The sequence below is a fragment of the Ruditapes philippinarum genome, unplaced genomic scaffold (assembly GCF_026571515.1).
Source record: "Ruditapes philippinarum isolate M1 unplaced genomic scaffold, ASM2657151v2 ctg7631_1_1_1_1, whole genome shotgun sequence".
Classification (NCBI taxonomy): Eukaryota; Metazoa; Mollusca; class Bivalvia; order Venerida; family Veneridae; genus Ruditapes; species Ruditapes philippinarum.
The window spans coordinates 14,924-32,220 of NW_026856304.1; the positions used below are offsets into that span (position 1 = coordinate 14,924).

At 36.6% G+C, this 17,297-nt stretch overlaps 2 protein-coding genes across 3 annotated transcripts in view; one reads left to right on the forward strand and one right to left on the reverse strand.

Annotated features, from left to right (window-relative positions):
• LOC132746172 (uncharacterized) overlaps positions 1–4,770 on the reverse strand; it is a 19,508-nt gene extending 14,738 nt beyond the window's left edge. Inside the window, exons 1-3 of the mRNA XM_060735249.1 lie at positions 4,651–4,770; positions 3,594–3,701; positions 217–422 (exon numbers count right to left, since the gene is read on the reverse strand). Coding sequence (XP_060591232.1) covers positions 217–422; positions 3,594–3,701; positions 4,651–4,741 — 405 coding nt within the window. The 5' untranslated portion in view covers positions 4,742–4,770. The remainder of the gene's footprint in view (positions 1–216; positions 423–3,593; positions 3,702–4,650) is intronic.
• Positions 4,305–16,968, forward strand: LOC132746173 (GATA zinc finger domain-containing protein 14-like). 2 transcript variants are annotated; one of them, XM_060735250.1, is made up of 8 exons: positions 4,305–4,457; positions 10,587–12,593; positions 13,174–13,384; positions 13,856–13,987; positions 14,795–14,954; positions 15,674–15,827; positions 16,152–16,299; positions 16,642–16,968. In XM_060735250.1, exons 1-8 carry the CDS (start codon positions 4,386–4,388, stop codon positions 16,830–16,832), a joined length of 3,075 nt encoding a protein of 1,024 aa, XP_060591233.1. In that variant the 5' UTR covers positions 4,305–4,385; the 3' UTR covers positions 16,833–16,968. The 2 variants fall into 2 exon arrangements, with proteins under 2 accessions (XP_060591233.1, XP_060591234.1); XM_060735251.1 differs by lacking the exons at positions 16,152–16,299; positions 16,642–16,968 and having other exon boundaries at positions 14,795–14,904; positions 15,674–15,817.
• Positions 16,969–17,297: the final 329 nt, after the last annotated feature.

The window sequence follows — 17,297 nt, forward strand, 5'->3', positions numbered from 1 at the left end:
TTTTTGTATAGATAATAATATAATCACCTCTTTATGCTACTTCTATGACACATAGTTTCGCATTCGGCGCTATTTTGTTCAGCTGACTAGCAATGGTTATGCTCGAAAATCATCATTTCAGTCTTAAATCTATTGGAAACATTTTATGATTCTATCCCTTAAAATGAATGCCATTTTTTTATCTCTTATACAATGCTTAATACTAAAACCATGTACCGTGCAAGGAGAGGGACTGTATGTTGAGTTAATGGCGTAAGTTTTCCCTTCATATTCACAGAAGTCTTGCTTCTTCTTGCGGCAAAACGAGCTACATCCCTCCTTACAACAAACCTCGTCTTCCTTACAATGAGAGTTCCTCGAGCACTGACACTGACACGTGCCATCATCTTCTTTTGGCAGAGGACACGTGTCTGGATTCTTGTCTGTTTGAATAACAATGAAAATATAAAACATACGTAGTCTTTGCATTATGATACTTCTCTAAATCCGTCCCGATGCATTGGTAGCTGATTTGGACATAAATTGTAAGACTGTATATCGCCGGTATATGATTTGACACGGTTACGCAATATAATTTATCTATATAGTACTGAGCTGGCATGTGATTCGACACAATTAATCCACATAACACATGCAGTATGTGATTTTACACAATTTTGCCACATATCGATGATATATGTGATTTGGCACAATATGCCATATTTCAGTGATATATGTAATTTGGCACAATATTGCCATATATCGCTCTTATATATTATCTGATACAATTTTATATATCGTTGATATATGTGATTTGGCACCAAATTGCCATATATCGCTGATAAATGTTATCTGGCACTATATTGTCATATATCGTTGATATATGTTATCTGACACAATATTGCCATATATCGTAAATATATGTGATCTGACACAATATTGTAATTATATCGCTGATATATGTGATTTAACACATGATTGATATATATCGCTGATAAATGTGCTTTGACAATTAACCCACATATCACCAGTATGTGATTGGACATAATACTGCCATATATGTATATCGGTGATAAATGTGATTTGACACAACCTTGCTATATATCACTAGCACGTGAGCTATAGGTTCTTGTGTGTTGCTCTGATGCGTTAGGTAATATTGTTAGTCGAAACCCACTAAAAACAAGATATGTTTGTAAAACATGTATGCCCCCTATCAGCAGCTAATTAGTCATGTGAAAAGGTTATTATGCATGACTTCTGACCCAGTGATCAAACAATTAATAAGGGTTATCAAGTATCTACTGGTCATGACCTTAACCTTTGACCCCTTGACCCAAAACTCAATAGGGGTCATCTGCTGGTCACGACCAATCATCATACAAAGTTTGAAGTTCCTAGGCCTAAGCGTTTTTAGTTAATTGATCGGAAACCGTTTAACATACAAGGTAAATGTGACCTTGACCTTTGACCCCTTGACCCCAAAATCAATAGGTCATCTGCTGGTCATGACCAATCACCATACCATGTTTGAAGTTCCTAGGCCAAAGGGTTCTTAAGTTATTGATTTGAAAGCATTTTTACCTACAAGGTCAATGTGACCTTGCCCTTTGACCCCTTAACCCCAATATCAATAGGGGTCATCTACTGGTCATGACCAATCATCATACCAAGTTTGAAGTTCCTAGGCCTAAGGGTTCTTAAGTTATTGATCGGAAACCGTTTTTTCCTAAGAGGTAAATGTGACCTTGACCTTTGACACCTTGACCCCAAAATCAATAGGGGTCATCTACTGATCATGACCAATCACCATATCAAGTTTGAAGTCCTTAGGCATAAGGGTTCTTTCGTTATTGATCAGAAACCGTTTTTACCTACAAAGTCAATGTGACCTTGACCTTTCACCCCTTAACCCCAAAATCAATAGGGGTCATCTGCTGGTCATGACCAATCACCATACCAAGTTTGAAGTTCCTAGGCCTAAGGATTCTTTTGTTATTGATCGGAAATCGTTTTTACCTACAAGGTCAATGTGACCTTGACCTTTGACCCCTTAACCCCAAAATCAATAGGGGTCATCTGCTGGTCATAACCAATCACCATACCAAGTTTGAAGTTCCTAGGCCTAAGGGTTCTTTTGTTAATGATCAGAAACCGTTTTTACCCAAGAGGTCAATGTGACCATGACCTTTGACCCCTTGACCCAAAAATCAATAGGGGTCATCTACTGATCATGACCAATCACCATACCAAGTTTGAAGTTCCTAGGCCTTAAAGTTCTTTAGTTATTGATCAGAAACCGTTATTGCTTACAAGGTCAATGTGACCTTGACCTTTGATCCCTTGACCCCAAAATCAATAGGGGTCATCTACTGATCATGACCAATCACCATACCAAGTTTGAAGTTCCTAGGCCTTAAAGTTCTTTAGTTATTGATTGGAAACCGTTTTTGCTTACAAGGTCAATGTGACCTTGACCTTTGACCCCTTGACCCCAAAATAAATAGGGATCATCTACTGATCATGACCAATCACCATACCAAGTTTGAAGTTCCTAGGCCTTAAGGTTCTTTAGTTATTGATCGGAAACCGTTTTTGCTTACAAGGTCAATGTGACCTTGACCTTTGACCCTTTGACCCCAAAATCAATAGGGGTCATCTACTGGTCATGACCAATCACCTTACCAAGTTTGAAGTTCCTAGGCCTTAAGGTTCTTTAGTTATTGATCGGAAACCGTTTTTGCTTACAAGGTCAATGTGACCTTGACCTTTGACCCTTGACCCCAAAATCAATAGGGGTCATCTACTGGTCATGACCAATCACCAAACCAAGTTTGAAGTTCCTAGGCCTAAGGGTTCTTTAGTTATCACTCGGAAACCATTTGGTCTACGGACCGACGGACCAACGGACCGACGGACCGACGGACCGACAAGTGCAAAGCAATATACCCCCTTTTCTTCGAAATTGGGGCATAATAAAATAACCGGGCCAATTATCAAAGCGATGATGTTTGGTGCATTGCAGGTGCCCCTAGCTTCGTCAAAGTAGTCTTACTGTAATGCTTTACGCCAAAACAATTCTTACATCGGCAAATATCGTAGCAAATCGTTCCCAAAACCTAGATCATTAGAGTGTTTACAATCGCTATGTATTAAATTCCGATTATAAACGGTTAAAAATTATTGAATACCGAATATTTTGAAAAAACAACGTTCTTATTACGTTATTAGCCGATGGCGGGAAAGTATTGCAGTAAGATTACCTCAAATAAAACACATCTTACAGCATAGAATTCAAAATTCTTACACATATCAAGTGAAGCGCTAAAAATGGAAAATCCTGCTAAAATATACTCGGAATTAAATTCAAAATCGATTTTTTAGTGCGATTCTTAGCTTTATTTGAGTGAAAAGCATTGTAACCTTTTTCAATATTTGGTCATTTTTCGCAATTGGAATAATTGTCCCGGAAAAACAGAGTAATCTGACATTTTGAACACAATTTATTCATCTGTACCTACATGGAATAGAACATTAATCTTGAAAAAATATTTCCAGTCCTGCCATGTAAAAAAATCTGAGTGAAGTCCCTTTAACATAACTATTCTACTTACAATGTTGTTGACACTGGTCTCCGATGAACCTACGTGGGCACCAGCAAAACTCGTTACTGCCATATCTGTAGCACCAACCTCCATTGTAACATTTCAGAGTGCAGTTAGCTGCAGCAGATAAATAAAAACACAAATCACGTGATCGAAACTGACATTAAATTTAGCTATTTGTAAGTCAGGCTTAAATTGACCCCCCCCCCCCCCCCCCCCCCCTAAAAAATACCATGGAGTCTCTTACCCGGTCCGCTTGGACTAAATATAGTGAACATTGAGGTCAAATAATAGTAATGTGTGACGCAAAAACATACATTACCGAATTTAAAACATTTGCTTTGACTGTTTGGAAGTAAAAAAGCCGTTCAATTTTCACCTCTTCTCTCTAAGGAATGGGTTTTGGTGCATAATAGATAAGATCATTTAAATATATTCAAGATATGAGAAACCCCTGTGACTTCAATGAACAGTGGAAGTTTTTTAGTCTATTATAACATAACAATACTTTCGAGAATGCTATTTTTCTCTGGTAATTTTAGTATAGAATAACACTTTTATATCATGAAATATAACTATTTCAATTTCAAGAAAATGAGTACCGTTAGTCAAAATTGTCGATATTCGAACACGAAAATCACGAGATTTCAATTTTGACATTTTTCTGCATGGAATTCTCGTGATTTCATATAGTGTTTCAGATAGTCCTAACCATTGGTAACATACAGTTACAAACAGTGAATGAATACAAGGACCGTGTTTTGAATCACTTGTATATCAAAGGAAAAAACAGGACAGGTCATGTTTCTTAGGCGAATCTTGCGGAAGTTTCGGAGGCAGTGCTGTGTTGCTACACCTTCAAAATATACCAAGGTACAATTTTTTTAACAAAATATTAGGACATATACAGATATTGGCAAAATTAAAACTGTTCAATAAAATTTCTTTAAACTTGGCATGTTGTTAGAATATGATAACAGAATCATTTTAAACAGAAAAAAAAGGGGTTTCTTCACTTAAATTAGATACTATTATCAGATGGTCATTAAAAATAATGATAACTTACATTTCTCACATCTGTCGCCATAGTAACCATCTGTACAATTACAAAATGGCCGTCCGTCCTTAACAATGCAATCACCTCCATTCTTACACATGCATTTAGCTAAAATATATTTCAAATACATTTTAATATGTGAGAAGTTAGCAGTGAACAGTGAGCTAAGCAAAAAGGCATTTCAATTTATATAGGGAAGGTAATGATCTGCTGTAATGCTCAGCTGTATTGGGCATCTAGCAGGGCATTCCTAAATATAGTGTAAAAATGCTCTGCTGCAATACTCAGCTGTCTTGGCAATCTAGCAGAGCATTCCTAGCTTTAGTGAAAAAATGCTCTGCTGGAACGCTCAGCTGGCTAGGCAATCTAGCAGTGCATTACTAAATATAGTGTTAAAATGCTCTGCTGGAATGCTAAGCTGGCTAGGCAATCTAGCAGGACATTACTAAATATAGTGTACAAATGCTCTGCTGGAATGCTAAGCTGGCTAGGCAATCTAGCAGGACATTACTAAATACAGTGTAAAAATGCTCTGCTGGAATGCTAAGCTGGCTAGGCAATCTAGCAGAGCATTACTAAATATAGTGAACAAATGCTTTTCTGGAATGCTAAGCTGGCTAGGCAATCTAGCAGAGCATTACTAAATATAGTGAACAAATGCTTTTCTGGAATGCTAAGCTGGCTAGGCAATCTAGCAGGGCATTGCTAAATATAGTGTAAAAATGCTCTGCTGGAATGCTAAGCTGGCTAGGCAATCTAGCAGGGCATTCCTAAATATAGTGTAAAAATGCTCTGGTGGAATGCTAAGCTGCTAGGCAATCTAGCAGAACATTACGAAATACAGTGTAAAAATGCTCTGCTGGAATGCTAAGCTGGCTAGGCAATCTAGCAGGGCATTACTAAATAAAGTGTTAAAATACTATGCAGGAATGCTCAGCTGGCTAGGCACTATAGCAGAGCATTCCTAAATATAGTGAAAAAAAATGCTCTGCTGGAATGCTAAGCTGGCTAGGCAATCTAGCAGAGCATTACTAAATACAGTGTAAAAATGCTCTGCTGGAATGCTAAGCTGGCTAGGCAATCTAGCAGGACATTACTAAATACAGTGTAAAAATGCTCTGCTGGAATGCTAAGCTGGCTAGGCAATCTAGCAGAGCATTACTAAATATAGTGAACAAATGCTTTTCTGGAATGCTAAGCTGGCTAGGCAATCTAGCAGGGCATTACTAAATATAGTGTAAAAATGCTCTGCTTGAATGCTAAGCTGGCTAGGCAATCTAGCAGGGCATTGCTAAATATAGTGTAAAAATGCTCTGCTGGAATGCTAAGCTGGCTAGGCAATCTAGCAGAGCATTACTAAATATAGTGAACAAATGCTTTTCTGGAATGCTAAGCTGGCTAGGCAATCTAGCAGGACATTACTAAATACAGTGTAAAAATGCTCTGCTGGAATGCTAAGCTGGCTAGGCAATCTAGCAGAGCATTACTAAATATAGTGAACAAATGCTTTTCTGGAATGCTAAGCTGGCTAGGCAATCTAGCAGAGCATTACTAAATATAGTGTAAAAATGCTCTGCTGGAATGCTAAGCTGGCTAGGCAATCTAGCAGGGCATTACTAAATAAAGTGTTAAAATGCTCTGCAGGAATGCTCAGCTGGCTAGGCACTATAGCAGAGCATTCCTTAATATAGTGAAAAAATGCTCTGGTGGAATGCTCAGCTGGCTAGGCAATCTAGCAGAGCATTACTAGATATAGTGTAAAAATGCTCTGCTGGAATGCTCAGCTGGCTAGGCACTATAGCAGAGCATTCCTTAATATAGTGAAAAAATGCTCTGGTGGAATGCTCAGCTGGCTAGGCAATCTAGCAGGGCATTACTAAATATGGTGTAAAAATGCTCTGGTGAAATGCTAAGCTGGCTAGGCAATCTAGCAGGGCATTCCGAAATATAGTTAAAAATGCTCTGGTGGAATGCTCAGTTGGCAGACTAATTCTGAGTTCCAGGATTTATTGTTGCCAAAGTTTTATTGACATTTTCGACTTCTAGGCAATCCTGAGGCACTCGCAGACTTTCAGGTATTTTCGGTGCCAATAGAAATAATGATATTTTTGACTTCTAAGGACCTTTAAGAGACTATTTCATTGTCCTGCGACTTTTTGAAGGACACTCGCAGACTTTCAGGAATTTTGGTGCCAATGCTGATATTGACAATTAAGACTTCTAAGGACCCTCAAGAGTCCATTTTGGTCGTCTGCGACTGATTCTTGGACACTCGCAGACTTTCAGGAATGGTTGGTGCCAATGGAAATAATCATATTTTTGACTTCTAGGGACATTTAAGAGTCCATTTCATTGGCCTGCAGCGTATTGTTGGACACTCGCAGACTTTCAGGAAAGTTTGGTGCCAATAGAGATGATGGCAATTTTTACTTCTAGGGACCCGCCAGAGTCCATTTTTATGGTCTGCGACTGATTCTGGGACATTCGCAGACTTTCAGGAATCTCTGGTGCCAATGGAGATAATGACATTTTTGACTTCTAGCGACCCACCAGAGTTCATTTCGCTGGTCTGCGACTGATTTTGGGACACTTGCAGACTTTCAGGAATTTTGATGCCAATGGAGATAATGACATTTTTGACTTTTAGGGAACCGCCAGAGTACATTTCTTGGGTCTGCGACTGATTCCTTGCGACTCGCAGACTTTCAGGATGTTTAGTGCCATTGCAGATCATGACTTTTTTACTTTTAAGGACCCCTTAGTCATAAGCAGAGCATTTTTACCCTAAAATGTCATTATCTGCATTAGCACCAAAAATTCCTGAAAGTCTGCAAGTGCCCAATAATCAGTCGCAGACCAACGAAATAGACTCTGGATGGTCAAAAATGTCATAAATTGTAATTATCTCTATTGGCACCAACAATTCCTGAAAGTCTGTGACTGTCAAAGATTAAGTCGCAGACCAAAAAAATGGACCATGGATGGTCCCTAGAAGTAAAAAATGTCATTATCTGCCTTGACATCAAAAATTCCTGAAAGTCTGTGAGTTCCTCAGAATCAGTCGCAGACCCAAAAAATGGATTCAGAAAGGTCCCAATAAGTCAGAAATATCATTTTCTGCATTGACACCAAAATTCCTGAAAGTCTGCGAGTGACTCAGAATCAGTCGCAGACCAACGAAATATACCCAGGAGGGTCCTTTTGAAGTAAAAATGTCATTATCTCCATCGGCACCGAACATTTCTGAAAGTCTGCGAGTGTTCCAGAAACAAAATGGACTCTGGATGGTCCTAAAAATTCACAAATGTCATTATCTGCATTAACACCAACAATTCCTGAAAGTCTGCGATCGTCCCAGAATCAGTCGGAGACCAAAGAAATAGACACTTAAGGGTCCCGTAGAAGTAAAAAATGTCATTATCTGCATTGGCACTAAATATTTTAGAAAGTCTATGAGTGCCAAATAATCAGTTGCAGACCAACGAAATTTATACTTTATTTAAGAATGCTCTACTAGTTTGCCTAGACAGCTCAGCATTCCGGCAGAACATTTTTACACTAATTTTCAAAATGCTTTGCTGGATTGCCTAGCCAGCTCAGCATTTTTAACACTATATTTAGGAATGTCCTGCTAGATTGCTTAGCTAGCTGAGCATACCAGCAGAGCATTTTTCGCACTATATTTTGGAACGCTCTGCTAGATAGCTTAGCCAGCTGAGCTTGCCAGCAGAGCATTTTTACACTATATTTAGGAATGCTCTGCTGGATTGCCTAGCCAGCTGAGCATTTTTAACACTATATTTAGGAATGCCCTTCTAGATTGCCTAGCCAGCTGTGCAATTAAGCAGAGCATTTTACCACTACATTTTGGAATGTCCCGCTAGATTGCTTAGCCAGCTGAGCATAACAGCTAAGGATTTTTACACTATATTTAGGAATGCCCTGCTAGATTGCCTAGCCAGCTGTGCATACCAGCAGGCCATGTTTACACTATATTTTGGAATGGCCCGCTAGATTGCTTACCAAGCTGAGCATAACAGCAGAGCATTTTTACACAAAATTTTGGAATGTCCCGCTAGATTGCTTAGTAGCTGAGCATACCAGCAAAGCATTTCTACTCTTTATTTTTGAATGCTCTGCTAGATTGCTCAGCCAGCTGAGCATAACAGCAGAGCATTTTTACACTATATTTTGGAATGCCCTGCTAGATTGCTTAGCCAGCTGAGCATACCAGCAGAGCTTTTTTACACTATATTTAGGAATGGCCTGCTAGATTGCTTAGCCAGCTGAGTATAACAGCAGAGTATTTTTTACACTATATTTAGGAATGCCCTGCTAGATTGCCTAGCCAGCTGAGCATACCAGCAGAGCATTTTTACACTATATTTTGGAATGCCCTGCTAGATTGCTTAGCCAGCTGAGCATAACAGCAGAGCTTTTTACACTATATTTTGGAATGCCCCGCTAGATTGCTTAGCCAGCTGAGTATAACAGCAGGGTATTTTTTACACTATATTTAGGAATGCCCTGCTAGATTGCCTAGCCAGCTGAGCATACCAGCAGAGCATTTTTACACTATATTTAGTAATGGCCTGCTAGATTGCTTACGCAGCTGAGCATACCAGCAAAGCATTTCTACACTTTATTTTGGAATGCTCTGCTAGATTGTTTACCCAGCTGAGCATAACAGCAGATCATTGATTTCCCTATATAAATCGTAATGCCTTTTTGCTTAGCTCACTGTTAACTGCTAACTTCTCACATATTACATTTTAAGTCTTTTTATTAAAGACACTATATGTCTCAGAAACGAATACATTTTAACTTCATTAGAAAGGGCAAACATTAGTTGTATAACGTTTCATAAATGCTTTCAGAGCATGTTAGCTGGTTAGATCCTTGTTCTTAGAAAAAACTAACGCTAAATGTGAAATTATTTGTCTTAAAGATAGTAAAGTATAAACAAATAAGTACTTTGACTTCCATATAAAATACTAAATCATTTTATAACAGTCACTGTACTACACATACTTATTGTCAAAAACCAACAGAAGATAAAGATGATTCCTGTAATTGGCCGGTGAGAAACATTTTTGGAAAGGTTTCTGAAAAATTAGAATAACAGTATCCAGGGCATAATGGGCCTTTAGGGACATTTAACAAAAAAAGAATTACTGGTGTCATAATTATAAATATATGTAAAACAATCCGACATTCTTAGATAATATTATATGACTAAAGACTTAGTGCATTTGTTTAAGTATATGTACTTTAAAGTATTTTACTTCATAAGCATATGGTTTTCCAGTGTATTGATCAAGATAAATAACTCGCATTTTGAATAAATATTCACTCTTAAACAGTATGCAGTGACCTCCCCTTCATATTACAGTTTGTTATGATTATTTTATCTCTCAGTTACATTAGTGTTTGCAAAAGTTATTTTCTATGGAAACAAATATTATGAATTATACTTATAACCCCGGAGGACAGGATCAATGGGGGGGGGGGGGATGTGAAAATGAGACATGGGTCAATGCAGTGGTTATGTTGTGGATCAAAAAATTTATATCCGTATGCAGTGCGAGACATTTAACAGATGCAGAAGTTTAATAGAAGCTTAGAATTTTAAGGTATTCGCAGGGCGGGTCTTTTACCGAGGGTATTATATACACAGAGACTGAAGGAGGCGGGGTTGACATTGACTGGTGTATAACACACAAAAAAGCCATTTTAAAGTACATAAATTGTGTATATTTTGTGTTTTACTGCAATTTTAATATTAGACACACAAAAGTTTGTGAAGATCCATCCATTTTTGCTTGATTAGCGTCTGATCGGATATAACCATAATCACCAGGTAACGAAACTCGTGCCGGATGTTACGTTGTCCTATGTGCAACTTGTTTATTTGAACTAATATCTTATATTTGTGTTCTCTACAGGTAGATGTGTCAAAACGTAAACTTTGTGTCATGTTGATGGGTACGTGCTGGCTGTTCCTCTTATTCTCGGCAAATTTGGCTCATTTTAGCTTAACGTACGAACGTTACATAATTGCGACTCAGTTTCGTAATAATTCTGTAAACTTCTTGTTTATCTCGCAACCCGAAATATTTTCAAACCAGTCCAAAATAACCAATGGTTCGTTAGCCCATGAATTCCAGTTGAAAAGTGGTTTAACTGAAACCGTCAAAAAACACACGAGTAACGTAACAAAGTTAATGTTACCTAAAGTCAAAACGCAAAACGCAAGTGTTTTACGTCATAATAAATCTCGTCACAATTCAGACAGTGAAACAAAAGTTGATGACGTAATGAAAAGGCAAAACCACGTGCTTAATAATACTACAGCAAAATTTAAAGCAAATAATACAAACTACAAATTGGCAAATCTGTATAATCGAAGTACAATAAACAATATTAAATCAATTAATAACCAAACAACAGTCCATGTTCATGAAAAGCATGGCTTTTTAAACAATATTTCTGAAGTTTTAAAGAAAGCAGACTTCGGTGAAGCAGAGCATCTAGACACCATACCAAAATATGTCATAGAAAGTGATAAAGTGATCGAAATCTTAGATGCTGAAGTTAATACAAGTTCGATCCAAGAAGATTTTATAATACCTGCATACAGTCACGATCTAATTGATAAAGCAGCCCTTATAAATGAGAATATTCCAACCGGAGAAGAAATGCCCACAGAAGTTGACACAAAAGATTATAAACATCCTGCCATATCAATGAATGAACCGTCTGAACCGAATTCAAATAAAGTAAATGAAGAATTACACAATGTAACGAAAAGAAACAACTCGCAAGCCAAAGGACTTGTTGGAATTGGCAAGAATCAGAAAAATTATGAAAACCTTGGAAATAATTCATCAGAAAATCTGCAGAAAAATATTGATATTAGTGATCAACCAGCCGATAAAGAAAACAGTGATACAGGAAGTGCCAAAACGTCTGAAATAGTTGTAAAGCAAACTGAACAAAATGGAATTGTAAAGACTCTTTCCATAAGTAATCAAACAAGTAATGTGATGCCACAAAATGATAATAAACATGTTGCAAACAATGTGTCGAATGAGACTCAAAGTTCTTCCAACAGCGAACGGACAGGAAATCAAACAAATAATGTGACGCCACCAAATGATAATAAACATGTTAGAAACAATGTGTCGAATGAGACTCAAAGTTCTTCCAACAGCGAACGAACAGGAAATCAAACAAGTAATGTGACGCAACAAAATGTTGATAAACATGTTGGAAACAATGTGTCGAATGAGACTCAAAGTTCTTCCAAAAGCGAACGGACAGGAAATCAAACAAGTAATGTGACGCCACCAAATGATAATAAACATGTTGGAAACAATGTGTCGAATGAGACTCAAAGTTCTTCCAACAGCGAACGAACAGGAAATCAAACAAGTAATGTGACGCAACAAAATGTTGATAAACATGTTGGAAACAATGTGTCGAATGAGACTCAAAGTTCTTCCAAAAGCGAACGGACAGGAAATCAAACAAGTAATGTGACGCCACCAAATGATAATAAACATGTTGGAAACAATGTGTCGAATGAGACTCAAAGTTCTTCCAACAGCAAACGGACAGGAAATCAAACAGGTAATGTGACGCAACCAAATGATAATAAACATGTTGGAAACAATGTGTTGAATGAGACTCAAAGTTCTTCCAACAGCGAACGAACAGCAAATCAAACAGGTAATGTGACGCCACCAAATGATAATAAACATGTTGGAAACAATGTGTCGAATGAGACCAGGGAATCTACCAACAACAAACGGACAATAAATCAAACAAGTAATATGACTTCTAGTATTACAAGAACAAACTCAAATTCATCAACATCACCTGTTAACCGATTTATTTTAGATTCAAACTGTTCAACTAGAGTAACAGGGGTAGAAGATATACTTTGTATGGTAAGTTATTTTTTTCGTTATCATCGATTTCCTTCTATATGTAAAAAGAAGTGAAAGGGAAAAAATAAGGAACTCCGTCACATGGCGATTAACAATAAGAATAATTTAGAATGTCCTGTTTTGAAATACTAGTAAAGAGTTATGTGAAAATTTGAAACTTACTTTTACCGTGATACAAATGAGTTATGTGACAAATTGAATCACATGCTGAATTTGATATTGGGCTTGCTGAATTTAAATGAAGATCACTAAAATAAAAGTCGCAAATTTATAATAAATCTTCTTATCTACATGTAGTTGTTTTTAAATGGACAATGATATAAATATATGAGCCGCACCATCACAAAACCAACATAATGGGTTTGCGACCAGCATGGATCCAGACCAGCCCTCGCATTCGCGCAGTCTGATCAGGATCCATGCAGTTCTCTGTCAGTTTCTTTACTTGTTATAGGGTTTGTAAGCAAATAGCATGCATCCTGTTCAGATCGCGCGGTGGATCCATGCTGGTCACAAACCCATTATGTTGTTTTTGTCGTGACGCGGCTCATATCATGATTATAAAAGATTTTTGTTCTAGAAACGGCCACAATTTTCACCAGATTTCCTGAATCCATGCTGGTACCAGGGTGGTAAAATAAAATGCCTACCATACTTCCACATCATCGGAGTATGTAAAACCGGAACTACTGATTTATTCAAGCGCTTGACCCATCACCCCCAAATATTGAAGAACCGTGGACTTCTGGGAAAAGAAACGTGGTACTGGACATGGCGACGCTATGGTCATGGTGAGTTTCATTTTAACATACTAGTAATAATGTGGTCATTGTAAGTTTCATTTTAACACAATAATGTGGTCATTGTAAGTTTCATTTTAACACAATAATGTGGTCATTGTAAGTTTCATTTTAACACAATATTGTGGTCATTGTAAGTTTCATTTTAACACAATATTGTGGTCATTGTAAGTTTCATTTGAACATTATAATTGACATCGTAAGTTTCATTTTTGCATAGATCATCATCTTATATTATGGTGACTGTAGGTTTGATTTTAATTACATAGATCTGATATTATGGTCGAAATAAGTTTCATTTAATTAACATAATATTGTGGTCATTGTTAGTTTCATTTTAACATAACATTATTGTTAACTGTTTATAGCCATTTTTTTACCATTAACTGTCTCCAACATCGTTTTATATTTTTTATATGATAAATATATTCAATCTTAAAAAATCTTTTTGTTATATTTCAGCTAATTTTTACAGGTCTTCCATTAGGCAGATAACTCTTGGTAATTTCATTGATCACTTTGATGCTCGCGCTATTGAACACGTAACAAGGAAAACAACAAACGGAACGCTGTTATATCATCCTGCTGTAACCGGTATGTAACGTCATTTCCGGTGTAAATGAAAATTATGACGAAAGACTCAAGATGACAAATTATCTAAAAAATGTTCGAGATGTAAAGACCACTTCCTTTTGACTCAATCCGTAGTTAACATGGCTGGGGTCACTAGCTTTTAATATATAGATTTACATATTTCACATGCTTAAACAAAAATGACCTGAGATATCAGCTTGTTGCCATATACAAAAGTTGTATAAATCACACCCTGCGGTTTATTTTGGCCCCGCCGTCATATAATGGACTGAGCTTAGATTTTTTTCATGTAGCATTGACTTGTAGACCTTTTTAAAAGTTATTTGTAAACCATTCTATTTGTAGTAAAAAAAATCTGACCTGAGGATCAATGAGTTATATACATATGTATAGATAAACATATCTTTATTTAAATCTTGTGGAAACTACAATGTTATATGAGTTATTTGATATTTAGCTTTCCTAGGATACCTCTACATAATTCATAAATCATACATCTAGACATAAACGGTCCCAATAGATCATAAAAAGCTAATTAATATGCATTGAAGAATTATAACCTTTCTTGTTTAGCAACGTATCTCAGGTGAGTTATCTAGGACCACCATTGCCTTCTTGTTTTTATTATGCCCTCACTAAGTGGGTGTTCTACTGTAATGATGTCCTGCTATCACGCTGTTCGTCCAATGACTGACAAAACAGTAGAATGTGGGGACATGCGTGTCTATTGGAAAAAAAATCTTGTTATATTCTGAGATATTTTCCATGTTTTAAGTCATTTGAAGTTATCGTTTGCGTTATATTTAGGACACGGTGATCCTATGGATTTCTGGGATCATTCGTCATGGAAAAAGATCCCACAGAATGACCCTACAGCTGATTTACCGGTTGTGAACACGCCTAGTTTAATCAAACACGTCAATCCTGATATTAAATTAATTCTAATATTAAGAGATCCAATAGACAGGTAAGCTATTCTTTTTTATTTTTCTTTCTTTTTTATGCCCCCGAAGGACGGCATATTAGAATCGCAGCATCCGTCTGTCCGTCTGTCTGTTTGTCTGTCTATCCGTATGTCTCATATTACACAAAAATCGTATCCGAACGCATTTTGAGATTTTCAAACATGTCTACTACATTAAGACAATGTGTCTGTCAAAGAACCACGTCCCTACCTCAAAGGTCAATGTCACATTTATAACTAAATATAATCTTTTTTACCACTTTCTTAAGTGTAACGATTTATTGCTGCCATTTTCTTCAAGCTTGCATACATTAATGTCCCATTTACAAATCGCCTTAGATTGACACACCGACTGCACTATCTTATAGCAACTTTTACTCAAATGTAACCTGACTTGATTGTATTTTATATTGTTTATATTTTCAATATAATTATATCTTTTCAATTGTACTTACAAGTATTTAATCTTTAAAAAATATATTTTAATTTTGTTTGTTGAAAAGCATCAGTTTTTGTAATGAGTGATATAAAGTGAGACATATAGATTATATTTCACTGGCAAACTTAACATATTGACAAGCATCTGATCTTGAAAGTTTCTAAATTTCGTCTCCTCTGGGATTCGAACCCACATTATGGAGTTCACTACATAATAGTCCTTCTTTTAGAGCCAGGAAGGATCAATCTACAATAAGTCGCTCACGTTGTTGTTGCCTTTTCAGATTATTTAGTAACTATTTACACGGACCATTCGGATCAACTGCCAACGATTTCCATAAGAACGTGATGACGTCATTGTCAATATTGGATAAATGCACGAGAAATCGTACCTTAAAGTCCTGTCTATATGATGAACATATAATTCGAAGTCTAAAGGTGAGGTTTTCGAAATGGACCGATTACAATATACATATACATTAACTGAGTTATTTTTAATACATAAAAATATATCCTCCTAAAACGGATTATGAGTTCAAAGGTCATTTTGAGTAAAAAAAAACCCCATCTGTAACAACACTAACCAGGCGTTAAAACACAAAATAAATTTTCAATTTAGTGAAATAAAACCAATCGTATTGTAAAATAGAAACAAAAATGTACAATAGAAATATTTTTTAATTAGTTATTGCTATCTTAACAGATTTATTTTCCACCATACCACAATACGTGCGCTATAACTAGATTTTGTTTGTGATATAGGTACCGATTTCCGGCAGCTTTTACTCTGTCCATATAAAAGAGTGGTTGAAAGTGTTCCCAAGGAAACAAATTTATATCACCAGAACACAAGACTTAGCGAAAAATATTGCTGATACGTTGCTAGGCATTTTCAGATTTCTTCAACTAGGTTTGGTTTTTGTCATGTATGCATTCTTTTTAGTGAACATTTGAGATAAAAAATTAGTCAACTATATCTTTAAGTTTTATGGAACCAGTTAAAATAGATATTTGATTTCTCTTTTCTTCAAATGAAAACATCTCAAAGAAAACTCAGCAGAAAAAAGGTAGCACGACGTCGATATGACGTCATGCAATAAAGTCTCTTGTGGTGCCTATTTCTATAATGTATGACCAATGTTGAATGATATTGATAAAACAATTTATCTTAAGCTTATATTTACATGATAAACCATTCATTATTCATGAATATTGATTTACATGAAATGCTTTTCTTGTATGAAAATTTCAGACCCATTGCCAACAAAGGATTTATACCGTATGGCTAACATGCCGCATTATTACAACACTAAAGCTAGAGAAACCGCCGGTAACATACATGCCGAGACCAGAGATATCTTACGGCACCTATTCGAGCCCTACAATACCGAATTGGCCTCCATCCTGGGCGAAGAAAAGTTCAATTTTAATTACGTCAGCTGAAAACTTATGACGTCATTGCTTATATTGAATGTTCAAAACGAGGCTGTTTGTCTAGACTTCGCTCTTAACGTCTTTCAGAAAATATGAGCCGCGTCACGACAAAACCAACATAATGGGTTTGCGACCAGCATGGATCCAGACCAGCCTGCGCATCTGCGCAGCGCAGTCTGATCAGGATCAATGCTGTTCGCTATCAGTTTCTCTACTTGTAATAGAGTTGGTAAGCGACCAGCATGGATCCTGATCAGACTGCGCGGCTGCGCAGTCTGGTCTGGATCCATGCTGGTCGCAAACCCATTATGTTGGTTTTGTCATGACGCGGCTCATATTTTGTTCTCTTTAATATAATTATGGTGTACAGACATGCTTGCAGAATAATATATACTTTATAATATATTTTGAATATTTTTCTGGATTTATTGTTAAGATATATATAATTAAAAATCAGAGTACATATAAAAAAAA